The sequence below is a fragment of the Mirounga angustirostris genome, unplaced genomic scaffold, assembly GCF_029215605.1.
Source record: "Mirounga angustirostris isolate CCGP_5_RB_7025 unplaced genomic scaffold, mMirAng1.0.hap1 SCAF_9, whole genome shotgun sequence".
NCBI classification, from domain to species: domain Eukaryota; kingdom Metazoa; phylum Chordata; class Mammalia; order Carnivora; family Phocidae; genus Mirounga; species Mirounga angustirostris.
In genome coordinates, this window is record NW_026991717.1 from 143,474,053 (window position 1) to 143,492,185 (window position 18,133).

Consider the following 18,133-nt stretch of genomic DNA (forward strand, 5'->3'; position numbering starts at 1 on the left):
CTCAGACGGGAGCAGCCGTCCACTTTCCTGGCCAGGGCCAGCCGCAGCGGCCATGCCAGGGTGCTGGGGACTATCCGCGGTGGATCGGGGTCAAGGTCAGGTTCCACCAATCTGGGGCCCCTGCCCTCCCAGGGCCCAGCCAGGCCCATTGTATGGGGGACAATGGCTTCCTGAGCCAGGTTCCTCTGCCGACAGGAAGGCCATAAAGAGTCTCCACGCTGCCACCGCCCACGTCGCCTTTGAAGGGCCTGCAGCTTCGGAGCCGGTCCCTTAGCCCCTAACCTTTGCCAGCCCGGCTGGGGCCCAGGCCTCCCCAGGGAGCAGCCAATCCTCTCAGCACGTAGGCAGGGAACCTGCCCGCCACACGCGAAGCCTGGAAACCTGAAACAAGAGCCCTCCTCACAGGAGCCAACCGGCCCCTCTGGCATCCCCCAGGGACCCGGGGACACGTGCAGAGCGGCTGAGCGTCCTGCCGAGGGGCAGCGCGGGGCCTGGGTGCGGGCGGGCAGCTGGAGCTGGAGCTGGGGGGCACAAGAAGGGCCATCAGTCCGCTCACAGGACAGGACAGGGCACAAGCCAAGTGTCCTGCCCCCAGCAGGGCAAGTCCCCGCCGAGCCAGGCTGCCCAGGAGTGCGGCTGTAGGATGGGGGCTGAGTAACGGAGACCAGCCCTGCGGGGGGAAGGGGCCACAACCGGGGGCTCTTCAGGGTTGCAGCAGCTGGGGCGTCGTGTCCAGCGGGTTGCAGGCTGAGAGCTCAGATGGTCCGCTGAACATGGTCGCGCGTGGAGGGGCAGTCAGGAGGCCAGGGCGGCGAGGAGGGTCCAAGAGGCCCAGCAGATTCCCAGGCTCCTGCTGCACCTCCAGGGCCGGGGCCTCGGGCCACCTTCCCTCCGCGCCAATCTTTGCTGCCTTGCTGGGCAAAGGGGTCCTCAGGCCCAGGAAGGGACAGGGCCAGCGTATGGGGGGATGGTGAGCCTACGATGCCCGTGTGTGGTGGGGGCCCAGCCAGGTGGACCCTCCAACGCCGTGGCCGGGGCCTTGACGCACCGTGGACAAAGACTGCACACCCAGGCCGACGTCCTGCCACTTCGAGGCTCCTAGTCTTTATTATTTGGGGAATACAGGGTTCCCAGGGGGTGGGAGGCCTTGCGGGAAGCCAGGCGGGCCCTGGCCTGGGCGCCCGAGGGTGCCCAAGTGGCCACCAGGGGGCAGGGAGGGGCGAGGACAGACTGCTAGGCACCCCGTCCACCTGGCGGTTACACGTATGGCCTGCAGTTCGAGTCCCTGAGAGCCCCGCTGGGCCATCTGCAGCCTTGGGGGTGGTGCCGGGCGTGGCGCCGGGCGCCCTACACTCTTCCCAGGGCCCAGCTGCTCCGACATGGGAGCGGGCAGCTGGCCCCGACCTGCACCCGCGTCAGGAGCCCCGCACCCCACGCAGCCCCTGGAGCCGCGCAGGGCTCAGCCGCGAAGGCGCCACGGAGCAGCTCAGTCCGTGCCGCAGCCGCCACGCGTGGACGGAGGAGCAGGGGACACCGGGATGCTGGAGGGAGCAGGCGCACAGACGTGTTGCTACCACCCAGACCTGGTCCTGGGAGGGCACAGGGGCGAGGTGCTACCCCCGCAGCGGGCACCGCAGGGCTCCCATTGGGCTCCGCGGCAGAGCACAGACCCTGCCTCAGTGGATCTCCATTCCTGGGGGCTGCCAACGCCTGCCCCTCTTCCCAAAGGCCCACGCTGCCCTCAGGAGGTTCTGGGAGCAGTGGGCAGACGAGCGCTCCGGGGCCCGGCCAGGCCAGAAGCCTCTGTGGGGCTAGAGGAGGGCACCTGGCGGGGAGCGGCAGCCGCGGGGCACGTTGTGCGGGCCCAGCGCACACAAGGCCAGGGGACGAGTGGGCCTGTGTGACCATGGCCACCGCAGAGGGGAGCTGGCCGGGCAGGTGTGGGACGGAGGCCTTGTGGAGCGACTGGGCAGATGCCATCCACTGGGGACAGCTCTTCCAACCTCCCTCCCGCCCACCTGTCCCTGCCCTCCGCGCTCCTGCGGCCTGCTGGGGACGCCAGGGATGGCCCTGGAGGCTCTAGCCGGCCCCCCCCGCCCAAGCCCTCTCAGACGGTAACCTGTAGTCCCAACCCTACGGCTGGGAGGTCCCACAGCACACGCGGGGCGGGTGACCAGCAGGTGCCACACGCAGACACGACCCCTGGTCTTGGGCATCCCCCTCCTGTCCGGGGAGCAGGCCCAGGGCAGGCCCTGCCATGGGTGCCCTGCCAGGAGACGCGCCGTCACGGCACGTGACCACAGCCACCTCTGGGGCCCGCCTGCCTCCCCGGGCCTGGCACCTGGAAGGGCGGTCCGGTGGCCGTGGACGGAGCTGTGGGAACGCGCCCACATGAACGCGCGTACGTGTGCGTGCAGGGAGGGCATGCACAGGCACGAGGGGGAGCGCACGTGTGAACACGCATGCCCGCGTGGGGACAGGCGTGTCCTCGTGCACTGCCCTCTGCCCGGGCTGGCGCTGCCTGTCCATCACTCAAGCCCTTCCTACACGACTCTGGGGAGGGGACCTGCTGGCCAAGCAGAGCTGGACTGTGGTGGGGGGGGGGCAGCGTGAACGGGGCCATGTCTGCTTGCTGCCTGGGGACCCCACACAGGGACCCCGGCCTCGCTGGTGTTGGGAGGGGCAGTGGCCCAGCAGGCCTGGGGCTCCAGCTCTGGAGGCCCAGGGACGGGCACGTGTGCGTGCTTACGGGTGGACACGGGCTCCTTAGACGGTCAGCACGGACAGGTTTCCAGGGCTCTGGGGAGGGGCTCGCACACGGGGGGCAGGCTGCCTCCTCCCTGCCCCTCCCAGCACTGCGCTGAGGTGGTGGAAAGCCCTGTGCTCTTCTCAGGACGAGCCTGCGGTTGCTGGCCGAGCCCCGGCCCCCGGAAAGGGGTGGCTGTCAGGACGCGGGCCAGGGAGGCCCCCTCCGTGCCAGCTTCTGTGCCCTTCAGTACCCACGCTGTGGTTCAAGCAGGGCAAGCGGTCCACACGTGTCCAGCCCGCAGGGGAGGCTGTGGGGCCCGGGGTAGAAGCAGCCCACCGCCAAGGGGCCTCGCCAGCAGGGAACAGCGTGCAGTGGGGGTGAGGCGTCCCTGCCCCCACTACCAATGCCCCTCCTCGGGGCTGGACCCCAGCCCAAGTCAGGCCCCGGGCCCTCGGACACTGGACTGGGGGCTCCTGAGGGCCCTGCCTCTCTCCCTGGTCGGGCACCCAGGCCTCTCCAAGCTTCTAGGATGCCCATTCCTCCGCCGACCCTGCAGGGACACAGCTCAGGGGATGGTGAAGCGGGTGCCGGGGGGGCCCGTCCCAGCAGCTGCAGGGTCCGCTCCGTGCCACCAAGGCCCTGAAGGGGCTGAGCTTTGCAGAATGCCGGGGAGCTCTAGCCGGAGCCTGTACCCACCAGGGACAGCCCCCCACGCCGTGCCCCCGGCTGGAAGAGCCCCATGCAGATGTGGGACAGAGGTGCAGACTGGCCTGCATGTCCCCCTCCAGCCGGCACACAGGGCACGAGGCCAGAAGGACCCTGCCAGCTGCTGGCCTGGGGCCTCATCCCTCACCAGCACCTTGGTCACCACCAAAGCACGAATCCCCAGCACCCCCTCCCACCCACGTGACCCTCCTCACCACACCCTCTCAGGGGACAGCCCTTCCCACCAGCCCTTGCTCCCGGGCCCGTCTCCAGCCATCTGGGGGCCTGACCCTTCCTGCTTCAGCCAGACACCTGCTCCCGGCCATCCACCCCCAGACCTCCCTGCCCATCGGGCCTCCCTGGGCTTCCTCCCCATTATGTCCCCTCAACTCCGGGCCTCGGCCCTGCAGGCCACCCTGAGTGCTTGCGTCTTCCCTCAAATCCCCTCCCCCTCTGCAAACCCCCAAGGGACCCCCTCCCTCCCCTGCTTTGCGAGCTCAGCTCTCGCCCCAGCTCCCCAGGGAGGCATCCCGCCAAGCCCTGTCTTGAAGCCTGCCATGCGCCCCACGGGCAGCCCTGTGTCCCAGAGGGCGACTCCATCCCCTCCAGAGCCACCGCTAGCCCTGCACCTGGAGGTCCCGGGAGCTCACCATCCCAGCCAGGCGGTCCGCACCCTGCCCCCGAACGGCAAAGTGAACACCCCAGAGCCAGAGAGCTGGTATAGAGCCGCTGCGGCCAAGCCCTCCTTCCCACGGGGGGCCCCGGCCGTGAAGCCCACGCCACGGACAGACTCGGGGACTTCCTACGGCGCTGGGCACAAGGGGGGCGCTGATGAAGCCCAAGCCACGTCCCCATTGTGCGTGTGACAACAGGGCCAGGTGCCTCTATGCGCCTCTCCCACCCCCAGTGGCCGGGCGCCCTGCCATGGCCTCACCCCTCCAGGGCAGGCCACGGAGCCAGACGGGAAAGCACAGGCCAGAGCCTCAGTGGGTGTCTGTTCAAAGTAGCGGCTTTTGTTTCACTGAACTCATGGTCCTGTCCAGCCTTCTAGGGCCCTGGCGAGCTGCAGGGTCCAGACCTCTGATTCTGAGCCAAGGACCTCAGAATTCCCTACCTGCACACTCTGCCGCATCCTGGACGTGGCCTGGCTCTGCCACGGGTAGGGTGGCCAAGGCTGGGCCTCGAGGGGCACAAGCATCTGCCCTGCCTCCCTGGCCGTGTTCAGAGAAGCGATGCCCACGCTGAGACCCTGAGAGTGGTCCCTGGGCCCCCAGGGCGGTGGAGGGTAGTGGGAACCCTCCAGAGCAGCGCGGCCGGGCTCGAGGACCCTCTCTGCCCGCCACCCCTCTGCAGGCCCTGCGCCAGACCCCAGCTCAAACAAGACCCCGCTCTGCCTGACTCCGGCTCGGCGCAGGGCCAGCCCGACACCCAGGCCAGCCACACGGGCTGCGCAGGGCACCCCCCAGAGCAGCTGTGCACCCGGGGGCGTGGAGCCGACCATCCCACATCTGCTGAGAGTGCGGCTGACTCAGGCCACCAGCGGCCGGGCTGTGGCCAGGCGCGGGACAGTCCGGGTCCGGCTGAAGACGCAGCGCGGGAGGGGCTGGGTGGGGGCCGAGGCCGCACTGGGGCAGCCGGTGGGGAGCTTCAGCCCCTCCAGTCCGGCACTCACTTCCACGAGTGAGCCTCCTCGTGCCTCAGTGTCCTCCCACGGGACAAGACGGTGCCACCTGTGAGGGTGCCCGGGCTGTAAGACCCACATCTCACGGGACGCGCAGACACGGGTCCAGTCCCCTCGCTGGCAAACGCTCCTTACGGTGCTCCAGATGGGGTCCCGAGCGGCTGTGGCGAGGGCCGCAGGGCAGGCGGGCCCACGGAGGCCCCGTCTGAGCCCCGCCAGATGCCGCTGGCTGCAGGGCGGGCTCAGTACCCCTCCTCCTCCTCGCCGTCACAGCCGTAATCTGTGGGGCACAGAGGACAGCCGTGGACACCCTGCGGCGCTGCCCACCTGGGCGGCCCCTCCTGGAGGTGCTCAGGCCCCCCACCATCGCTGAGGCCCGCCATGGCGGTGTCTTCACCTCTGCAGGGCCCTTCACCTCCCGGCAGAGGACCCCTGTGAGTGGGGGGCGGCCCCCCCGCGGAACGGACACAGCCGGCCTGCAAGCGTCTCAGTCCCCACCTCCTTCCGGGGTGAAAGAGGATTTCCTTTGAAGCCGAGAGGTCGGAGTCTAGGGATGGTCTAAACGCCCCCCGCCAAGGCCTCGGCGCGGTGCTGGGAGTGGGGGTGTGAGGGGAGTGGCGGCAAAGGATTCGTGCCCTTTCCTCAGAAGCACCCCACCCCACCCCACCCCGGCCTGCCGCCCCCCAACCAGCGTGCAGGGTCCCCTCACCGTTGCTGCCCATCATCTGCAGGGCGCTGACACAGGGCTCCCCGTCCTCCTCGTCGGGGTCGTCCTCGTCAGGGTCCTCCTCGGGGTGGTAGGACACCGGCCCGCTCTCCACCACCGCTGCGGGCCTGACAGGCTCGGCTCCCAGGGTGGGCGAGGTCTGCAGCCAAAGGGGACAGGCTCTGGGAAGCTGCCTGCCCTGGGGGACGGGCGGCACAGCACCAGCCTGGGCCCCCACTGGCCCCTGCCGTCTCCTGGACGCTTCCCACCCTCCAGAGCCCCCCGAGCTCCCAAGCAGCCCCTCCGTCCAGCCCGTGCACACCCAGGAGCGCCCAGGAAGCCTCTGTTTCCGCCGCACAGCCTGAGGCAGATGTGGCAGGCCTGCTCCGGGCTGCCCGCCCCCAGGGCCCCTCCCCTGCCGCCCGCAGGCCTCAGGACCCCCATGTGCGGGCCAGGATAGCCCACGGTCCCTCCCTGCCAGGGCCCCTGCCCCCGGCTGTGGCCACACAACGTACCTCTCCTACGGCTGCCTTCTTGGCTGGCTGTGCAGACACCATGGGCCTCAGCCTGAAAGAGAGCCCAGGGTGGTGGCCTCAGCCCAGGCCGCGGCCACCACTCCGCCTGCAGAGTGCACTGAGTGCCCAGCCCTGGGGGGGGACGGGGGGCACTCCCTCTCCGACTCCGCTCCCGCGGCTCACTCTGATGTCGGCTCTTCCCAGCGGACCCCGCAGGCCTCAGGCCCCTACCTGTCCCGGCTCCCTGAGCAGTTCCGCCCCGTGCTGTGGCTCACCCCACCCCGTGCCCACCCCGTGCCCACTCTGCTAGGGCGGATCCTACGAGCACACAGCCCCTAGCCTGTGCCTGACGCACGTCCGCGTGCCCAGCACACAAGGATGCGCGAGTGACCGCACCCGTCCCCTCCTGACGGCGCAGCGGCCCTACTCACCACCCCCACAGGCCAAGCGGTGATGTGCGTGAGCATCGCCCCCCCACCCCAGGCCTCGGCGCAGTGCTGGGAACGGGGGTGGGAGGGGGGTGGCTGCCAGAAACTGGAAGTCAGGGTTTTTCTATGAAAACTTCCTTTTTAACGTTGGCAGCAAACCCAAATTTTAGCTCAAACGCTATGTGGATCAATGGGAGATAGCCCTGGGCAGATCTGATGCACGTTTGTCATTTGATGAATAAAAACCTAAAATCAAGGGCTCCTGGGTGGCTCAGTGGGTTGAGTATCTGACTCCTGGTTTCGGCTCAGGTCATGATCTCAGACTTGTGAAGTCGGCTAGAGATTCTTTCCCGTCCGTCTCCTTCCCCTCTGCTCCTCCCCCTGCTCACGCTTCTGCGTGCTCTCTCGCCCCCCCTCTCCAAAATAAAATTTTTAAGAAGTCATTTGAAATTGTACTGCCCTGGGGCTCTCCAGGCTGTCTGCCCAGCTGTTCTCAGTCAAGGTTCTGGGTGGTCTGCTTCAGGAAGAATGTGTGGGGATGGCAGGGAGTGGCCGCAGTGGGAGGCGCCTCCCCCTGGGCCACCCTCGGCCCTGGTCATCCCGTGGGGAGAAGAGGAGAGGCCCATGGGGAGGTTCTCCTCTCCCTCTCCAGACCCTCCAAACACAGAAGCCAGGGCACCTTCCGCACCGTCCCTTGCAAGGAACCAAGAAAGGAGAGCATCGTACCCACATTCCTGGGATGCTGACCTGTCCAGGGTGGGACCCCCCGCCCCCCGCCCCCGAGAGGAGGCAGGTTGTCCTCCCACGCCCTGGCCACAGACGCGTCCAGGCTCAGGGACCCTGCCCCAGGGCCTGTGGGGGTGGAGGCATCCAGGGGGGACTCAGATGACTGAGTGGTGTCCACCACTGTGACGCCAAGAGGCCCCGGGGACACTGGGAATGGATGCTCCAACAGCTTCCAGCAGGTGGACAGGCCCTCCGCACAGGAGCTGCAAGCTCTCGTGGGAGGCTTCCGTGGGCTCGTGCCACAGCAGCGACCCCTCAAGGCCCCGCAGAGTCCAGAGCCACCTGAGCCCAGGAGGCGGGAAGCTGGCCCTGTCCACCCACCTGGCTGCAGAGGGGTCACGGTGGTCAGTGAGGCAGCCAGCGGGGGGGCGGCGGGGAGGGGGCCTGGGTCTGGGTCCCACGCCCACCCCCCACCCCTTCCAAGCAGCCCCGTAGGAGGGCCTGTGACCTGGAAAGCATGCTCCCCTCCTGGGCCCACAGCCCCACCCGCTCACCCTCTCGGCCTGATGGCAGACACACTAGGATGGACGGGGCGCAGCTGACCCACGAGACAGGCTTGCCCACACACTGTCCCCTGGCAACCAGAGGCAGAGCCGGGGCCCCGGGAAAGCAGCCCCCCGCACCACGGACAGGGTGATGCGCCCCCTCCAAGGAGCAGTCTGAGAAGAGGGAGACCCTGTGGTCTGAAGGCTCCCGAGGGCTCAGGGTCCCCTAGCTGCTTCTCACGGTCTGAGGGTCCACTGAGCAGGCGGAAGCCAGGCTGGGGTGCATCTCCCCAGGCCCCGGACCACAGTCAGAAGGGAACACAGGGATGCCAGACAGCGACAGGCTGTGCTGGGTGCTCGGGGACTTGGGGGCTCGGGGAACGAGGAAATGGAAGACTCCACTTATAGAAAAAGCGTCACAAGGGGCACCCGGCTGGCTCAGTTACAAGAGCTTGTGACACTTCATCTCAAGGGTTGTGAGTTCAAGCCCCATGTTGGGCGCAGAGATGACTTACGTTAAAAAAAAAAAAATGTCACAAAACCATGAAAAACGTTTACTCTGAGTTACGAGAAAAAAAGGCAAACCAGAACACTTTTCTTTCTCGGATCAATCATGGTTAGAGGCTGCTAACGACGGAGATCTGAGAAGAGGTGGGTGGGATGCAGCCAGGCCGCACCTCCAGGCAGCCCCTAAGCTCCCAGCCCATCCAGGGGCAGCTCTGCGCTGGGTGCATGACCTTGAGGATCAGCTCAGGCACGGCTGGGACCCTGGGGAACACGGTGCCAGCCTGCAGCCGCCCGACGGCAGGCCACAGCGCAGGGAGCTGTGCGGAGCTGCCTGGACCCGTCTGTGCAGGGCGCTGCCCCGCCAGGAGAGGCACCTGGCGCGGCCCACGGCTTCTCCCCTGGCCTGCTCACCCCCCTCGGCAGTCTGCGCTCTACCCTTCCTTCTCGGCAGAGCTGTGCAGCCAGGGGAGGGGTGCGCAAAGGGCCCCTCCCAGGAAAACAGGCTGGCTCGCCTGCTCCCTGAGACAGAACACACCCTGCAGGGTAGGGGCCCCCTCCTCAGCCCCCAGCCCTGCACGCAAACAGGAGCCGGCCAGGGCAGCAGATGCTGCGTGAGACCCAGCATCCAGGTGGGGATGCGCCCCCAGGCCTCCCGCCCCTGCCCAGACGCAACGCCCGGCCCGCCTGGCGCAGTACCTTTTCCCCACGCTGCTCACGGGGTCAGTTCCGTTCCTGCCGGCAGGCGTCTTCCTCCGAGACGGCTTCCGGGCACTGGCCCGCTCCTCGGGCTGCACGTCCTCCCCCTGCAGGCTGCCCCCACCCTTGCTGTTGAGGTCCCGAAGCACGCTGTAGTTGATCTTGCTGGAGATTTTCTTCTGCTCCAACATCTTTTCAATGGCCTCCCCGGCCGTGCTGGCCTGAATCGGCTCCCGTCGCTTACAAGACTTCTTGGGCTCGACGGAAACAGGAGAGTTACTGCCCCCTGGGGATCTCAGTGCCCACAGACCTGCTAGGTGCCTCGTGGGATGGGGGGGCACCGCCAGCTGGACACCGTGGGGGGAGGGACCGGGCAATCAGAGTCTGCTGGGGACCCCCGGCCCCAGGAGCCGAGGTGTGCAGGGCCCGGGCCTCCAGAGGACGGCTCCGACCGCCTCCTCTCAGAAGGGGAAAGCCAGCCCCCGTCCATGAGCGGGGGAACTGGGGGCAGGTCTCAGGGTGTGCGGCCAGCTCAGCGAGCCCCTCAGGAGGGGTCACCCAGCAGCAAGCGCTGAGCTGCCCACGAACCCATATGGACCCCTGGCTGTGCTGGACACTGTGGCCACCCGAACAGGGCCGAGTAGGGTGCCATGCTCGGGACGGGTCACCCAGCACGGAGGGACCTGATCCTGGGTGCTGCACCACCTCCAGGAGCCCAGCTGTGTCTCCTGTCCGCCAGCCTGCCCACCACGCTGCTAGGGGCCCCAAGCCCTGACCCCAAGCTGCAGGCCCTCCCCCGGAAAAGCTCTTGAGCAGACCAGCGACCCGGGCCGCGCATGCCTGGTTCCTGCCTTTCTTGCTCAGAGGCTCAACCACTCCCCAGCTTGGCCTTGCGGCCAGAGTCCCCGTCCAGCCCCACAGAAGCAGCTAGCCACGTCTCTGTGAGCACCCATAGGATGGACGTGACAAGCAGGCTCTCCCGGGTCCCCGACGGGGTCCCAGAGGTGCGGCAGGCCCTCAGTGGAGGAACCGCTGGCCCTGGGGGCCCTCGCATGACTTGGGGAGGGGCAGGGCTGGTCTCCACACACATTGAACGAGCCCTACCTTGTGCTCCTTGTAGATGCCAAGCTCCTTCTCCTTCGCGATTCTTGCTTCTTTCTCTGAAAAGTCCCCAAATGGCAGATCAGCAGGGGCCCCGGAGCCCAGGACCCTTGGCAGGTGGGCGGGTGCTTACCCCTCTGCTCCCGCAGGTACTCGGCGTTCTCCCGCATCCACAGCTCGGCCTTGACGCGGGCTTCCGCCTCGTTCAGGATGTACTGGGCAGAGCACAGCATCACACCCGGGTCTCAGCCACCGACCACGCACACAAGCCTCTGACCCGCGGGGCTGCAGGCTCGTTCCTGGGAGCCGCTCAGGGACACCTGTCCCCCCCACCCTTTCCAAGGCCGATAGCAGGGGCTGAGTCCACAAACGGGCACGCGGACATGGGTCCCAGGGGCCGTGTGGCGGCACGACGGGGATGCCCCGCCGCGGGAGGGCCTGTGGGACGGTGCGGGCAGGGCAGGCATGGCCGCCTGGGGCCCCGAACGGCACACAGAGTGCATGCGGACGCTCACCCTGTCAATCTCCAAGTCGTCGATGCCACTGAGGTCCAGCTCGCCGTCCCCACACGCGTCCGCTGCGGGGAAGCACAGCGCCAGGGTCATTTGGGGTCAGCTTCTGGTGAGCAAGCGTAGACGTCCCCTGGGCGGTCTCAGGACCCCTTCCGGGCTAGGAGGCCCCTCGTCTGGGACCTCGGCTCTGGCCAATGGCTGACGGAAGCCCCCTCGTCACTGGCAGGCCCGGCCCTGCTCCATGTGCAGTGTGGCTTCCACCCCAGGACTGCGTGCAAGAAGGACACTAAAGCAGAGCCACCAGACCTCGGGACTCCCTACGACAGAGGCGCCTTCAGAGCGGGAGAGCAGGCTGTCCGGCTCTCCACCCACCAGCCCAGGAGATGGACCCTCAGCGCGTCCTCAGCGCGTCCTCAGCGATGTGCTCGGGATGTGCTCTGGACATCGCCAAAGCCTGCTGGCCGCCCCCTTCCTACCCACCCCGGGCCAACAGCACAACCTCCATGGCCCGGAGGTCGGGGTGCCCCCGATCACCAGGTGGACCGCCCACACCCAGCGGGCCCCGTGGGAAGCTCCGCGGTCAGGCCCTGGGCAGGCTCCCCTGGCGCTCGCACTCTGCTCGCACCCTCCACGTGGGCTCTGCCTCACCCCGCTCCCTGACTCCTGCAGCACCGGTCTGCCCCTGCCTCGGGGCCTTTACACAGGCCCTCTGCCCCACCTTCCTGTGCTCAACTGGCGGGCTTGGGCTGCCCCGTGTCGCGGCCCCTCCCGCCCGAGACGCCACTGCGGTCAGGGCAGGTTGCGCACCTGCCCATCACCTGGCTCAGAGGCACGTGACAAACGTCTGTGCGGCGCACCCTCATGGGGGCCCCGGCACACGGGGGCCAAGCCCTGGGCGCCCAGGGATGAGGCAGGGCCTGTCTGCAGCCTGGGGGCACCTCGGGGGTCAGTCCTGGTGGACGGCCAGAACCCGCTCTCGGCAGTAAAACGTGGCAGAACCAGACGGGCCTTCCTCCCAGAGCCGCCAGCGCCCCAGGCCATCCTCCTGCTCAGGCACCCCCCACTGCCCGTGCTGGAGCCCAGCAGGTCATGTCGGGCCACGCGTGGGGACTGTGCCCTCAGGCAGCGCTCGCCCTTGGCTCAGACAGACGCAGGACGGGCGGGGAAGCCAGTCCCCGTCCCTGTGCAGGACGCTTCACACGGGCAGGAAGGAGCCTGCGGCCACAGCCCAAGCCAGCAGAGGGCTCCGGCCAGGCCCTGAGCCGCCGGGCCAGGGGACGAGGGTTCTGGAGGCGGCAACAAGCCCTGCTGGGATTCGGGGTGTCCACATACGCTGGGGCTAGCGATGCTCGCACCGCCCTGCACGGCGCCCCTCCCCTGCCCACCCTTCCAAGAGGCTGCACCCCAAAGCAGCACCTCCACCTCCCACAGATGGGGGGGTGACCTGGACCTGGCATCTGCCGGCCACAGCCCCACTGCACCTGCCAGAGGAGCCCCCTCCCCCTCCCTCTCCCCATCCACCACCCGTCCCCGGGGCTCCCAGGCACTCACTGGGGTCCTGGCTCTGGGAGGAGATGCACTCTCGGATGGAGTCCGAGATGCCCAGGCTGGCCGCCGTGGGCAGGGGGCCGAGCAGGGACTCCAGGGCCGGGGGCCCCCTGGCCCCCTCAGGGCCTCCGGCCACCTCGGAGCTGCTGGAAATGCTGCCGCCAAGCAGCTCTTGGTAGAAATCCTTGTTCAGGTGGCTGGCCACAGCCTCCAGCTCCTCGTCCTCGGGGTCGTCCTCGCCAAATAAGCTGGACGCGGAGTCCTCGACGGAGCCTAGGGACACAACGTCACACAGCCTGTGAACCAGGCAGGGAGCCAGATCCCCACCTCTGTGCAGACAAACACGGCCGTGCGGCCGCAAAAGACACTTACTTCCCTAACTTCAGCGACGGAGACGCACCTCGTCACCGAGGCTGCCCCACACCCACATGCCCACTAAGAGCCCTCGGCCTACACGCCTCACGCTGCACAGAAATCCACTCAAAACGAACAGAACAGCTAAGAAAGAAATTTCCCGTTCAGAGAATGATGACAGAAAACATCTGTGGCTTCGGATTGGACAAAACTTCCCGACAGGACACTGACAGCAACCCCTGAACCGCCAAGCAGGACGGCGTCAAACGAGACCTCTGCCCTCCCGTGAGCGCCGTGTGTCTGCAGCGTGCGAAGAAACCACACGACCCGACCAAGCCCCGGCAGAAGGCCTAGGGCGCCACCTCTCTCCTGCCAGGCCAGGACGGTGCCAGGAAGCAGCCCCCACCCCGGGGGGGCGCGCACAGCCCGGCTGCATCAGAGAAGGCTGGGCGCGCGCACCCAGGCAAGACCGAGCAAACGTCCACAGGGACCCTCGTGCACAGACGTGCTGCAGCCCCAGCTGGCCCGGCCACCTGCGTGCGTTTAGGGCGCCACCGACGGGGAGCCGTGCTCGCCAACCGGAGCCGTCACCCAGAGCACAGCAGCCAGACGAGAATCCGGACATGCCGCGCCATCCCACAGACACGAAACTCCAGAAAGCACGACGGACTCCGGGGGCAGCGAAGGCCCGAGGGTCCTGGGGGTGCACGTTCATGATCTCGGCCACCATCTCCGCCACCGCGATGGTTCTGCGACGCGCATATTTGTCGAGATTTACCAAGGGCTGCGTTTTAGATTCGCAGTTTGTCGTACGTGAGTTATGCCTGCACGGAATTTGTTAAAAAACCACCCAACAGAACATCTAAATACACGTCAAAACACCCTACTCTAGTCTTTAACGTGTAACGCTAAAAATTCACGGTAAGCACCGAGGATCACACGAGAACGTTACGTCTTTGTGAATGTTTCTCTGGGAGCAGAAAACCGTCCGAGTCCCTGTGAGCGAGAAAATCACATAGGGTGACGATCCTTCCGGATAAATCTGCCGCACCTCCGCCCTCACGTCTGGGCGCCCCTGCCTGAGGGCCAGGCCCCGGCCTCAGCAGCCGTGTGCCCTGCGCGTCCGCACTCCCGTCCTGTCAGCTGGGTCCCAGGAGCACCGCAGAGTCCCGCCTCCCCCAGGCCGCATCGCTCCCAAACCCCTGCCTCTCTCACGGCCGACTCTCCCCTTCAGCCTGAGTCAGACCGTGTTGTCCCCTTGGCCTCCATTCGGGACCTCCCACGCCCCCGCTGCACCCCACGTGAGCACCAGCCTCCCCCCATGCAGCTGCAGGGCTCCCTCCCTCCCCCAGGCCTCTCCCGAATCATCGCATGCCCTTGCCGGCCCCTTCAGTACTGCCGGTCAGCTAATGGCCCTGCAGGGAGGCTGGCAGGAGGGTGGCCCACTGCCTGCACCCCCACGGCACGTCACGGGAGCCGTGGCCTCTCAGTCAGGCCTCCTGTGACCCAAGGCAGCTGGACAGCCCCACCTAGTTTCGGGCTCAGTCCAGACAAAGGGGATGAAACGTCCGCCATCCCGATGACACAGAAAGGGTCTGGATAACCAGACCGTGGGGAGCTAGGAAGAGGGATGCGTCCCTGACGTTCTTGTCAGGAGAACAGGTGTGAGAAGCTGGGCCCAGGGCAGGAGGCAGGTGGCCTGCTGGTGGCAGACAGCTGGCCGGCTTCTTAGCGGCCGGGGCAGCGCACGCAGACGCTGCCCAGGAAATGGCATGAAGGAAATCCCGGTGCAAAGCCAGGCCCCCGCGGAGTGCAGCGAGCACCACCACCGAGTCACGGGCGGATGGAAACGGGCTCCAACCGCTAGAGGAGCAGAGCTTCCAGCTGGGGCATGAAGCAGCACCCAACTCCGTGCCAGCCGCAGAGGAGGGCCCAGTGGAGGGGCCGGGCCAGGGAGCAGAGTGGAACGCGCACCCTCGTGGAGGGACCCCACGTCCCCCGGAGCCGGACTCCACACCCACGCCCGCCCATCCCAGAACGGCAGCTGCAGGCGTCGCGGTGGGGCAAGCCGACACTGGCCGCCTCCGTCCTCGCGGGCCCATGGGCATCGCCAGCCACAAACACACAGCCGACCCGCACACGGCGGTAAGCGTGGACACTCACGCCATGACTGGAAAACAAAAGGCACCGCCCCTCTGGACGGTAAGTGCCCCTGGGAACCTCAGCATCAGAGAGGAACGAGCCGAGACTCTGAGCAGCACAGAGCTCCGGCGCGGCTCACGGGTTTCCTGCACGCATACGCCCCAAACGCCAGAGCAAACCCGTCCAGCAGCGACCCCGAAGGGGCAGAGGGAGGAGGGGCAGGTGCCGACTCAGCAGACAGGAGGCTGCACGATGAACGAATCAACGCAAACGCAGCACTCGCGAGAAATCAGTACGAACCAGAACACAAAACCAGGCAAAAAAACGGGGAGAAAGAACACACTTCCACGACTAACAAAATCAAACACGTCCTGAGACGCGGCTTTGCCCAAGTCCGTGCAGACCGTGTGCGGACCGGACGCCAGGCGCCCCCGGGGGGCGGGTCGCACTCACTGAGCCCAGAAAACCCTACATTCTCTCCACAGGCCCTGCAGAAACTCACCGACAGCCGAGGCAACACCCAGTGAAAACTGTGGGAGGGCGCATCCATCTCAGGGCAACGTGGCACCTCAGCCCAAAGCCTGCTCCGTGTCCTGGGCGGCACCCGGGCCACGTGCCCACTGCCACCACTGTGGCTCAGCAGGCGCTGGGGGGCCCGGCCACGGCCTGGGCGTTGGGGGACATCAGGGGCCCGAGAGTCAGTGGCAAGCACGAAGCAGCACTTTTGTAGAAGACACGACTGCTCACGTGGAAAACCCGTGACTGAGCGCGCGCCCTCAGAAGAGTGGAAACAGAAGTCCCGACCCACAGGCACACAGAAGCGGCACCGAGCAGCCGAACACCAGGGGAAGGACGCCGCTCACGGCGGCAGCGCAGGGGGCTCGATCCGAGGGCGGCTGGGGAACACCCACGGGGCGGGAGATGCCCGCTCTCGGGAGAGGGTCGACGGGGCGCTGGGCCGGCCGAGCAAGAGGAGTCTCAGGAGCAAGAGAGGAAACGAGTCAGAAAGGCCGCAGACCCTGGGGGAGCAGCGGGCAGACTGTCGGAGGCGTGGGCAACACCGGGCCGGGCGAATCAGAGACACGGCGCAGCGTGGCCCGGCTGCAGACCTACAGACGGGGCCGCAAGGACTGGGAAGGAAGGCGACGTGGGAGCGTCCAGGAGAGAGAGGAGCATGGGTGCAGAAAAAGATCCACGCAGAACGCACACAGCAGCTCTGCAATGCCCCAGGCTGGAAACAGATGCGTGGCAGCCACGATGGGGAGGAGGTAGCCCCGCGGCAGCCGAGGAAGGCACAAAGCGGGCGGTGGCAGAACAGTCCGGAAGGAAGATCTGGGTGCTGAGGAGCGGCTCCCCCCACGAGGGCTAGAACCTGGGGGGCGGGGGGCGGGGGGGGCGGCTGGATACTCAGCACGCAGCACGTCAGGGCCAGGAGGCGGCTGGGACCCTGTAAAGGACAAGCCCACGGCCCTGGATGGGCGGTAGCAGGCAGGGGTGGAGGTCAGCCGGCGGGGCAGTGCCTGGCGTGGGTGACACGAGCGGGGCCGGCCCCTCGAGACCGTGGGGGACGCGGCTGGACTCACCGTCCCTAGTCAGGTTGGCGAGGGCCCCCTTCGCCTTCGGCCGGCTGTTCTCTAACTCGATCTCGATGGCATCCTGGTAGCTGGATATCTCACCTGAGGTGAGGGACGGCACACGGTAAGCACAGACCCGCTGCTCTAGGGACCCGGGGGCGCCTGTCACCGCAAGAGCAGCTGGTTACCTTCAACGTCCTCCAGTTTCTTGGACAGGACTTGCTCAAGCTGAAACAAAGCAACGAGAACATTCGGCAAAGAGACAAGGCGGCCGCGTGGGGAAGCGGTGTGCTTCACGGTGCCCAGGGTCCCCCAGCCCTCCAGACACACGCACCCCACCGGTGCCCCCCGGGAACTGTACTTGGAGCACCCGGGACGGCTGCAGGGAAGGCATGGGGCCATCGAGGGACCTGGCACCCCGCGTGCCACCCCCTAGCCAGCGGCAGGGGTGCCCCTCCTGCACCCCCAGGGCTCAGCCCGACCCCACCCATCTGTCTGCCTCTCCCTGCGCGCCGTGTGGACGCAGACCCAGTCTGGTCTTTGCAACTAAGCCACTCTTTTCCAAATAAGAGCGTGACACACGACATCTGGAAGACGCCGCGAGACGCCACGTGCTGCATGGGCAGGCGTGGCCAGGCCGGCGTGGGGCCCACCTGCTTCATGCGCAGCTTCCGCTGCCCTGCCGTGTACGAAGGGGGGTCACACTCCCCCTCCAGGTCGATCTTCATGAACTCGTCCACGGTCAGCTGGCTCGTGGGCGTGTCTTCAAACTCCGTCAGCCTGCAACAAGAGGGCCCCTGGAGAGAGCCGCCGGCAGCCCGGCCACACTCGGCCACGAGCCCTACTCGCCGTGGCCAACAGCGGGGCCCCGGGGAGGAAAGGCTACGCACACTTGTCGCTCCCACTGGGGACTCAGACAAGGCCCAGACGGAAGGAGGCCACGCCAGCAGCCTTAGGCGGTCACCACCTAAAGATTAACTACCTCTGTCTCACGCGACCTACAAAAAGCTTAAATCAAGAGGCTTTTTTTCAGTAGGAAATTTTTAAAGAGAATTAGCGGTCAGATATGCAAAACGCTTTTCTTTCCGGCTTTGGAAAGTGCCCCAGGATACGACCTCAGTTGAGAAACCGCCCCCAGATGTGGCAGATTCGAGGTGAAAACACCGCAATGGCAGGCGCGCCGCTGATCGGGCTCACGACTATCCCGCCGCAGCTGACGCTGGAGCTGAGCCCCGCCACCCCCAACACCGCACCCCAGGCAGGGGCTCGCGGGCAGCTGGCCCTCTGCGTGAGCCTGGCTTCCCCGGGGGTGGGGCCAGTCACTGAGGTTCTCAGTCCACCGCAACCTACCCCAACGCATGGCGCCGGGAGGACTGACCGAGACCCTGGAGGGAGGCGGGCGGCCACTCTAGCACCCGGGCTGTCCTGGGTCCTGGCCAGACCAGCAGGTGGCAGCACCGTGGACGTGGGTCTGACCGGCAGACAGAGGAAGCCACCACCGAGAGCCACCCACCTCTTGCGCAGCGTGGACTCGCACACCTTGACCACGCTGATGACCTCTTTGACGGTTCTCCGGAAATCGTGCATCCTGGCTGCAACCAGAAGTGCTGGAGAGGAGCACGATGGGGAGTCAAGCCTCGGGAC

General features: G+C 67.0%; 1 protein-coding gene across 13 annotated transcripts in view; it reads right to left on the reverse strand.

Moving 5' to 3' along the window:
• Positions 1 to 1,079: 1,079 nt before the first annotated feature.
• The window catches only part of BRF1 (BRF1 RNA polymerase III transcription initiation factor subunit), a 57,187-nt gene continuing 40,133 nt past the window's right edge, over positions 1,080 to 18,133 (reverse strand). For 6 of the 13 annotated variants that reach the window (XM_064571704.1, XM_064571707.1, XM_064571709.1 and 3 more), the window contains 12 exons: positions 18,003 to 18,096; positions 17,143 to 17,269; positions 16,678 to 16,717; positions 16,499 to 16,591; positions 12,423 to 12,692; positions 10,875 to 10,936; positions 10,493 to 10,574; positions 10,363 to 10,418; positions 9,259 to 9,605; positions 6,357 to 6,408; positions 5,845 to 6,001; positions 1,080 to 5,415 (listed from right to left, as the gene is read on the reverse strand). In XM_064571704.1, the coding sequence (XP_064427774.1) occupies positions 5,378 to 5,415; positions 5,845 to 6,001; positions 6,357 to 6,408; positions 9,259 to 9,605; positions 10,363 to 10,418; positions 10,493 to 10,574; positions 10,875 to 10,936; positions 12,423 to 12,692; positions 16,499 to 16,591; positions 16,678 to 16,717; positions 17,143 to 17,269; positions 18,003 to 18,096 (1,418 nt within the window). In that variant the 3' untranslated portion in view covers positions 1,080 to 5,377. The other 7 variants (XM_064571705.1, XM_064571708.1, XM_064571706.1 and 4 more) reach the window with 6 other exon arrangements.